General features: G+C 39.6%; 2 protein-coding genes across 3 annotated transcripts; both read right to left on the bottom strand.

Annotated features, from left to right (window-relative positions):
* Nucleotides 1–502: 502 nt before the first annotated feature.
* On the bottom strand, nt 503–4,307 carry LOC124462524. Of its 2 annotated transcripts, none has more exons than XM_047014130.1 (5): nt 4,205–4,307; nt 2,533–2,713; nt 1,874–2,188; nt 1,598–1,687; nt 503–1,234 (listed from the first exon to the last, which is right to left on the bottom strand). In XM_047014130.1, the coding sequence occupies exons 2-5, from the start codon at nt 2,594–2,596 to the stop codon at nt 1,080–1,082; spliced, it is 624 nt and encodes a 207-aa protein (XP_046870086.1). In that variant the 5' UTR covers nt 2,597–2,713; nt 4,205–4,307; the 3' UTR covers nt 503–1,079. The 2 variants fall into 2 exon arrangements, with proteins under 2 accessions (XP_046870086.1, XP_046870087.1); XM_047014131.1 differs by lacking the exon at nt 4,205–4,307 and adding an exon at nt 3,014–3,206.
* A 976-nt stretch (nt 4,308–5,283) lies between these two features.
* Nucleotides 5,284–6,447, bottom strand: LOC124462525 (histone H3-like). The gene has a single exon (XM_047014132.1). The coding sequence runs from the start codon at nt 6,423–6,425 to the stop codon at nt 5,808–5,810; it is 618 nt and encodes a 205-aa protein (XP_046870088.1). The 5' UTR covers nt 6,426–6,447; the 3' UTR covers nt 5,284–5,807.
* Nucleotides 6,448–10,116: the final 3,669 nt, after the last annotated feature.

Genomic DNA, 10,116 nt, shown 5'->3' with positions numbered 1-10,116 from the left:
GTCTTCTGTTCTACATTGCCCACAGACTTGTGGATATTCCACCTACTCAAAGTATTTCTCTATCTTGTAATTAAAGTGGTGACAAATTCAGTTGTCTGATGAGGTATGGTGGATGGAGAAGTTTTTGTTAAAAATGGCTACCTGAAACCACTTTGATAAAATATGATTTGCCTTAAGTAATCATATATTTATTGACATGATAAAAATCCCCTAGTTATCCTCTTCAAGGTGGTATAAACAGTTAAGGTGTATGATTTTATATGAAAATCCATAAAATATTAATATGAATATAATATTTCAACAGTATATGGAATGTTCGGAATTTTGTATTAGGCAGTAAAGGGTTAAGGCAGGTAAGTATATAGGCCTCTCGTTATTCCAATATTTTCCAGTATCGTATTTTTAAATGCTAAGTGAGTTTTGCATTGGATATACTCTTAATGCACATATATTCACTGACTACCCATTTTGAAATGTTGTATTTATTTTTTTGTTGTATTTATTACACATGTCTAGAGAAAAAAAAACATAAAATATTTTTGACAGACAGGATTAGGAAGTCTCTTTGAAGTCACTTTGGATAAAAGCGTCTAATAAATGATTACATGTAGATTAGGGCTCTAAATGTATTGTCACGTTAATGACAGTAGGGATCAGTGATCATGTCTCCAGGTGTGGGGTGGACTGATCATGTCTCCAGGTGTGAGGTGGACTGATCATGTGTCCAGGTGTGAGGTGGACTGATCATGTGTCCAGGTGTGTGGTGGACTGATCATGTGTCCAGGTGTGTGGTGGACAGATCATGATATAGAACCTTAAAGATTTGCAGAATTTTCATCTGTTAATGAATATGTTTATAGTCATTAATTCATTAATTCAATTCAAATAGTATTTGTTTTGGTATTAAAATATAAATGACAAATATACATGCATAAAAATGCAAAATTGCACTACATAAAATAGCCCATAAACATTTCTTTTATAAATTGTATTTGTAACAAAATAAACTAGATATCTCCAGATCCTGCCGTAATCTGCATTAGTTGGAATGCAATATTACTGAGCAGTGGTTGTAGGTTTTAATGAGCTTTTCTCCATGTGTGTGGTGGACTTCCCTTGTTGTCCCTGAGGAGCAGCAGGAGGGAGAGCCCACAGCAGTACACCAAGCTCTTCACTATCATCACAGTGTAAACCAGAGAGGCCAGGTTCACACTGCACATGGACTGCAACACTTCTGGAAGGGAAACAAACCAACAATACCATACACTGACACAGACAAATCATTATATTCCTCCTAAAACAACATAAGGGACGTAGAGATTTATGTGATTGTGATCATGAATTTCATGTCCTTTTAGTGAGATTTATTAAGAAACAAAAGCACATGAAATGTACTGGTAAAAAAATATTCAATAAATAGTATTCTAACGTATTTTGTTTAGATAGGCATGAAATAAAAGCCAATATAAGTAATATCAATCCATCTGGGCATAATTATTACTTGAAAAAAATTTGCTATTAAAATACAGACATACAAAAATAAATATGCATTGACTATTAATAAACAGTTTACAAAGGTATTGTAAATGTGTCTTACCTTCAGGGACGTGGACGGCAGGAGAGACGTGTGTATGATTCTGAGGTGGACAGGGTGGTGGAGAGGCAGCAGTGGTAAAAGAAGATTCCTCTGAGACAGATGTGACAGAACATTATTATAATCATGTGACAAATAGCTGTGCAGATATAAAAGTAATTTGAGAACAAAGAAATATACATTTAATTGGAACGAATGAATATTTTTAGGTGAGCCTATTTTGTGTCCTATTAACTTTAGAGACTTCAAAATAGGTACATAACTGGAATGAAGAGAAACCTTGTTTGTGTCTTTTTGGAATGTCTTCAACATCGCCCACTTCATGCTTTACAGTACAGCTGTACTTTTTAGTTTTAGCCTTTTGGTTCTTGATGATGATCACACTAGTCACTCTCCCGTCCTCCCTCTGCTCCAGCTCTTCTCTCTCTGCTTCAGGCACCTCCACCAACCGGCCGTCTTCTCTCTCCATCTTCCATGAAAACCTCACCAAGTCTGGGAACATGTCACTGGCCCGACACAGCAGGGTGGTCCTTCCATTGTGTTGATGTGTAAATGCTGGGTAGACGGTCACTTTCGGTGTTTTGACTTCATTATCTAATAAATAAATACAATTGTCGGGGAAAACGTTTTCATTAGGAATTGATGACATTTAAATTAAAGAACAATGTGATGTTATGCTACAATAGGTACATTCTCAAAATGTCTGGACAATTTATTATGACAAACAGCTCAATCTTGACCTTTTAGTTATTGTAGTTAAAATAGTTATCTAGATGCCTGTCACTAAAGTTATGATAATGTCATACTGAACAAATAAATGTAATTGTTATTAAATAATTCATGCAACAACCATAATATACTCAAGGGTATGTGTCATGATTGAAACTATTGTAGTTGAGAGGATAAAAACTTGCATTAAAACAGAAATAAGATCTTACCTGTCACAATGAGTCTTGTACCTGAGCCAAATACCATCACCTCCTTCTCCACAGTGACATACATGATGTCAAAAAGTCTGCAAGGCAAGCTTGGTGGTACCTGCTGAAGTGGCCAAACAGGGTCCAAGGATGAAGGGGTGGATGAAGAAAGAGAGTTGGGTGGGGACCAATCAAGCTGTGCCTGGAATGACCACAAGCAACAGAAAAGTTACAAATGAAGCTTATTCACAGTCAGGAGGAGGTAGAACTATTCTCTGTGAAGATGGTACAGATCCTGTACATACAATCAAGCCTGTACAAGGAGCCGGTATGAAATACAATCCTCCATCTATTTTGGTTGTCACAGTTGCTCTTCAGCCCTGATGTTATGGCCCATTGTAGGAAGACGACATGAACCACCCTGCTACTGTATGTGTGAAATATTCAGGTAACTTTGTGAGAATGTTCCACTCCTGTGCAGTTTGTAGGTTTTAGCACCCACCTAGCTGGCCAGGTCCATCCTTTCCAGATAGACAGAGGATGCACTGAACAGTCTGATAGCACATGGTGTGGTAAGAAAGACCTCTGCAATCATTTAAACACCATCATTTCTCCCCATTAACAAAGTGGGGGAATGTGTGACGTGTTATCTTGTTAATATTGCTTCCGTCCTCATATTCCTCTTCCAGGGACTGACCTAGGGTCCTCTCATTCACACACACAACAACAACCTTTCAGAAATACTGCTTTAGACAGTTACAGTACCAACAAGCTAGATATTTGTGACGCTCAGAGTGAATTGTAATTCAAAAGAATTCCATTTCAGTTGGTTGGTTCTCACCAAACCGTGCAAGATGCAAAATGTCAATGAATTTAGGTATTGTTGCAAATCTGAATAAATACAAAGTATTCTGCCTTCACACTTGCAAGTCCCCTTTCCACCATGGTTACAGTTCCTGTAAAACTAGCCATAGGACTTCCCCCACTGATAATCAAATCATTCTGCTGCTTGAACGGTTCATCCCTACTGCATTTCCAAAACCGTTGGCAGCATTAGCAAAGTGCCTGTAAAGAGTTATTGTCACAGGATGTGCAATGTGGTCTGCACTGTGACAATCCGAGTAGGCACAGTAGTAGGTAGCAGAGTCGGTTATCTTTAAATTAACAATCTTTAGAAAGTAGTTATTTCCTGTTTTTTCCACTGAGACCTGTTCAAATCCAGGCTCAGTGTACCAATTTGTATTCTTTTTTTGCATTTCCGGTGTTCTCAGATCTTTGGTTGCAATAATCGCAACCCTTTTTAAAGGTTCTCCGTCTCTCTGACTGTACCACTGCACGTAGCTCGAAGGAACGTTTTGAGATTCACAATCAATGAGAACCATTTTGTTGGGAGTTTTTATCAGGACGGCCTTCTGCTTCAGCTCTGAAGCTTCTGATGCTACAGGTTTGCACAAAAGAAGCAGTAAGATATTGTAAGAACCATTGAAACTGTCTAGAAGTCATGCAACTACATTTCAGCAGTAACAGCTAATACTATATTCATCTCACCAGTGCATCATATAGTCCAATAGCACCAACTTGAAATCTAATTATAAAAACAGATTATACCGTACAGGTGTGCTTCCTCAACATAGATTCTCCATTGACAAAGCTTACTTTATCTATATCTTCTATTATATGTTTGTTTACTTACCCAGATAAAGAAGACAGGTGAGACTTATGAGAACTGAGGACATGATTGTTCATAGACAGTCTGTTCACACTGACTACAACTCTGACTTGTGGTGCTCTAAGGTCTTTGAGGCCAAGAGGGAGTGACAAGGAGATGATGCTGGCTGGATGCATGAGGCCTTGTGACCTGCCTCTGAATCATCATGTTTCTACTGTGATGAAGTACAATAATTTACTGTTTGTGACAACCAAAACGTCAGTTCATTTCAACATGCCTTGTTTCAAGTTTCATGTTCACAGTAATCTCCAATTCTTATGCAATAGAACGACAAATAGAACACAATCCAGAGAAGTATGTTCCTATATATTCCTAAATGGATTAGACCCTATTTCTCAAATGTTACTAAGTGGTTGTAAAAAATAAATTAAATAAATGTAAAAATGCACAAGGTAAGTGTATGAGTTTGTGTGTCTTCATGTTTTCATTTGAGTTTGCACATTGCTGGATTTGTAAGTCATTGCGCCCCCTTGTGGCTCAGATGGGGCAGAGTTGGTGTGAGAGGAAAACTGATCTGTGAATTGCTCCTCATTTGTAGCGTGTAAGCGTATTTTTAAATGTATCTCTCCTCACAGCATGAACCCTTCTCTCTCTTCCCTAGGAGTATGGTGCCTCCCTCAGAAGAGATCCCTCCACTCTGACTGAGGGGTGGAGAGGGGTGGACACATGGGCCACCACCCGGCCGAGGGCAGGGGTCCCTGGGCTGAGGAGGGTGGACCTCCCTATAGAGAGAGCAGGACCACCAGACTGGGAAGGGTGGAGCCTGTGGACAGGAGGGCACCAACGTACCAGGAGGCACTAGAACAGCAGGTGACTCCCCTCCCCCTCCTCTCTGTGTTGGGAGACTGTACTATACACTAAATACCATGAATGTAGTGATTCTGCTCATGGAAAAGTGTTCAGGATTGAAAGTACAAACTCATCAACACATGGACTGTACTGTAACACATTGAATGTTCTTTATCAACTTTGAGTTGTGGTTGAAATTGAGATTCCATGTATTATTATAAATGCTGGATTCCATATTGGTCAGAACCAAGATCTTATCTGCATTGTATTACTTTCTCTCTAAATATATATAGTATATATACACAAATATTTGATATTTCAGTTGGTTGCTTTATATTAAGTTCTCTAAATTATTATGTGTACTTGTTGCTGGTGATAATCAACAAGAGCACCATCACCTGAAGTATCCAGCTGACGTTGTTTGTTCCCTGTCCAGACCCCACTGGCGTCCCCTACCCGGTGCTCCGTCCCCCTCAACAGAAGCCCCCCCAGCTGTCTGCCAGAGAGAGGAGGCTGGCCAACAACAACTAATTGCACAGAGTAACTTCACATATTCATCTATGTTGGAAATGTAGAAAATTCATGATACCAAAGTATAAAACATAGTAAAGGGAGGTACAGTCACATGAGTCCTCAAATGTAGCTTTCAGAAATCAACATTAAAGCACGTATGTCGGTAGTCGTTTGACTAGGAAGAATTTGTCTTTTCGTGTGAACAGTGAGGTGGCTCTTAAAAGAGCCTTTGTGGGTTTCGAGATCACATGATCACGGACAACTTCTAGGCGCGCTCTCCGCGGATGCGGCGGGCCAGCTGGATGTCCTTGGGCATGATGGTGACCCTCTTGGCATGGATGGCGCACAGATTGGTGTCCTCGAACAGACCGACCAGGTAAGCCTCGCTGGCCTCCTGCAGAGCCATCACGGCGGAACTCTGGAAACGCAGGTCTGTCTTGAAGTCCTGGGCGATTTCCCTGACCAAGCGCTGGAAAGGCAGTTTGCGGATGAGCAGCTCGGTAGACTTCTGGTACCGACGGATCTCTCTCAAAGCCACCGTCCCGGGCCTGTAACGATGAGGTTTCTTCACGCCACCAGTAGCCGGAGCACTCTTACGAGCGGCTTTGGTGGCGAGCTGCTTCCTCGGGGCTTTTCCACCGGTGGATTTACGAGCGGTCTGCTTTGTTCTGGCCATGATGCTTATCTTGTCGTTGACGAGATTGAAGTCAGTTTTTGAAGAAAGGATAAGGAAGTATATATCGTCGGCTTGTCGTCTGCTGATTGGACTTCTCTCCCGAGCAGAGTGATTGGCAAACCGTCGACGCCTTCTCCGTTGGCAATTGGACGCAGGGACGGAGGTCTGTTCCCGCCCACATTTGAAACCTTCTGGCCCCGCCCTCATCCTCCTTGCACTGCCGCGCAGTGGTGGGCAAGAAGGCGATTAGTGAATGTTTAAATTGTAATTGTCTTGCTTATGCTATCCTTTCCAAACACATCTTCACTGTACATACAATTGTATGTATCTGTACCAGAAGTTTATAGTCAACATTTTAACGTTTCATAGCTTTTTATCTCGAAACATATTCCGCTTTTTTATAAATAAAATAATAAATACAAAAAATTGCATATCAAAAGTAAGTGTAATGTCACAAGATAAATTAAAATACCACCTTAAAAGAAGAACAACATCATGGTATTAAACATATTAAATTAAATTGTCCAGACACTTCAGCTTGGTTAAAATAGAAAGATGAAACACAAATTATTTTTATTATAAGTTTGTAAGACACATACATATTGAAACAGACACAAATAAAAGGTCAAATTCTTAACTTCTGCTCAATGATCATGTTGTAATCATGTTTTTATGTGTCTTTAGTGTGCAGCAGACACATCATACTATAGATTTCCAATACATACATAGGGGAGTGTAAGTGTTTGCAAGACCACCTTCTTATGGACGAATAAACACCAAATACATCATCTTAATATGGCTCTGCATAAAGCTAGTGATTTACTTGTTATCATGAATTCATTATTCCTGACTGTCCTCAACGTAATAAAGCTTTTTCGGGATGAAGATTGAAAGGCTGTTTAATCTATGAATGTACGGCTGCTATATCTGCATAAAGTCAATGTGTCTGCAGCCAGTGTATATATTTTTTAATACATTTTCAATGAACCAAATTATTTGTAATTGTATTATTATTACTAAGATATTTTATGGATATTATACTGTATAATCATAAAGCTTGACTGTTTTATAACTCTCCGTTCACAGGCACATTGATATGAGTTTGATGGTATAGAGCTGCACAGTAGGAATGTGGTGAACATGTTCATGGTTTTCTTATGAAGGCTCTGATGTTGTTAACTGGAAACACAGTGAGACTGTTCAACCACAGTTAGATTGACATGTGATTCATCATATGCATTAGACAGTCACTCTAACCAAAGTTCCATTTAGCTACAGATTAGCTTGGGAGTCCATGTGAACAGTCTACCTCTTTTACACAAGTTAAAGGTTATGCTAGGCAATTATCTCAACCAATAGAGGATTAAAGCATGGTGGACATGTGACATGAGGTTTGATGAACTATCTGAAACCACACCCCATTTTATCTTCATCTCTCTGCCCACACGGAACAAAGACCTTAACAACTTCAGTTACAACAGTTGACAATTTAATGGTGTAGAAATGTTCCATGTTTTCAGTGCTTTTACATCTGTCCTGTTTTTAGGTGAGTTTTCCACACGTACTGTAAATGTGACATTGACAGCTGTGATCGCAAGATAAAGTTACATTTCTTCTCTGTACAACAGTAGCAGCTGGAGACCAACTGGTCCAGGACCAGACATCATGGACCAGGAGAGAGAGCAAGAGAGTCTTCTTCAGCTGCAGAGAAACTGGGCAGTGTGGTGGTTCTTATGTCTACTGGTACCAGGAAAGAGCAGGGGAGCCTTTTGTTATAATTTTACGTATTGATGAAGACAATGGAAACATTTATTCACAATACGGTCATCCTCAAAAAGATGACTTCTCAGCCTTGAAAAGGGACAACAACTATGATTTGGAGATTAAGTCAGTTAAACTGTCCCATTCTGCCACCTACTACTGTGCCTGCTGGAAGAGTGGGCACCACAGTGACAACTGTCTCTGATACTCAGTTCAAAAACTGTCTGGGCTTCATCTGGATAGATGATAAAACATTGCAACAGGAAGTGATATAGTGAGACAGAGTTAGTAGAAATCAGCCAGACTGTTAGCTTCACACTGTAGAGTGTGTGGAAGTGTAAGTGTGTGCAAGACCACCTTCTTGAGGACAAATGAACACCAAATACATCATCTTAATATGGCTCTGCATAAAGCTAGTGATTTACTTGTTATCATAAGTTCAGCATTCCTGACTGTCCTCAACCCAATAAAGCTTCTTCGGGATGAAGATTGAAAGGCTGTTTACTGTATGAATGTACGGCTGCTATATCTGCATAGTGTCAATGTGTCTGCAGCCAGTGTGTATATTTTTTAAAACATTTTCAATGAACCCAATTATTTGTAATTGTATTGTTCAGTGTGGGCAGAGTAGGGCAGGGCAATAATACAATTTGTAATTGTATTATTATTACTAAGATATGTTATGGATTTGATACTATATAATCATACAGCCTGACTGTTTTATAATTGTCCTTTCACAGGCACATTGCTATGAGTTTGATGGTACACAGCTGCACAGTAGGAATGTGGTGAACATGTTCATGGTTTTCTAATGAAGGCTCTGATGTTGTTAACTGGAAACACAGTGAGACTGTTCAACCACAGTTAGATTGACATGTGATTCATCATATGCATTAGACAGTCACTCTAACCAAAGTTCTATTTAGCTACAGATTAGCTTGGGAGTCCATGTGTACAGTTAACGTCTTTTACACAAGTTAAAGGTCATGCTAGGCAATGATCTCAACCAATAGTGGATTGAAGCATGGTGGACATGTGACATGAGGTTAGATGAACTATCTGAAACCACACCTCCTATTACATCTTTATCTCTCTGCCCACACTGAACAAAGACCTAAACAATTATATTTCCAACAGTTGACAGTTTAATGGTGTAGAAATGTTCCTTGTTTTCAGTGCTTTTACATCTGTCCTGTTTTTAGGTGAGTTTTCCACATGTACTGTAAATGTGACATTGACAGCTGTGATCGCAAGATAAAGTTAGATTTCTTCTCTGTACAACAGCAGCAGCTGGAGACCAACTGGTCCAGGACCAGACATCATGGACCAAGAGAGAGGGCGAGAGTGTCTCCTTCAGCTGCAGAGGCACTGGGCAGTGTTATAATGATTATGTCTACTGGTACCAGGAAAGAGCAGGGGAGCCTTTTGTTATGATTTTACGTATTGATGAAGACGATGGAAGCATTTATTCAGGTTACGGTCATCCTCAAATAGATGACTTCTCAGCTTTGAAAAGGGACAACAACTATGATTTGGAGATAAAGTCAGTTAAACTGTCCCATTCTGCCACCTACTACTGTGCCTGCTGGAAGAGTGGTGTGCACCACAGTGACAACTGTCTCTGATACTCAGATCAAAAACTGTCTGGGCTTCATCTGGATAGATGATAAAACATTGCAACAGGAAGTGACATAGTGAGACAGAGTTAGTAGAAATCAGCCAGACTGTTAGCTTCACACTGTAGAGTGTGTGGAAGTGGAAGTGTGTGCAAGACCACCTTCTTGAGGACAAATAAACACAAAATACATTATCTTAATATGGCTCTGCATGAAGCTAGTGATTTACTTGTTATCATAAATTCAGCATTCCTGGCTGTCCTCAACCCAATAAAGCTTCTTCGGGATGAAGATTGAAAGGCTGTTTACTGTATGAATGTACGGCTGCTATATCTGCACAATATCAATGTGTCTGCAGTCAGTGTGGATATTTTTTTATACATTTTCAATTAACCCAATTATTTTTAATTGTATTAATATTACTAAGATATGTTATGGATATTATACTGTATAATCATGAAGCTTGACTGTTTTATAATTGTCCTTTCACAGGCACATTGATATGAGTTTGATGGTACACA

Source organism: Hypomesus transpacificus, unplaced genomic scaffold (assembly GCF_021917145.1).
Source record: "Hypomesus transpacificus isolate Combined female unplaced genomic scaffold, fHypTra1 scaffold_223, whole genome shotgun sequence".
Taxonomy (NCBI): domain Eukaryota; kingdom Metazoa; phylum Chordata; class Actinopteri; order Osmeriformes; family Osmeridae; genus Hypomesus; species Hypomesus transpacificus.
Note: the sequence above shows the minus strand (reverse complement) of the source record. Positions and strands in the feature narration are given on the sequence as shown.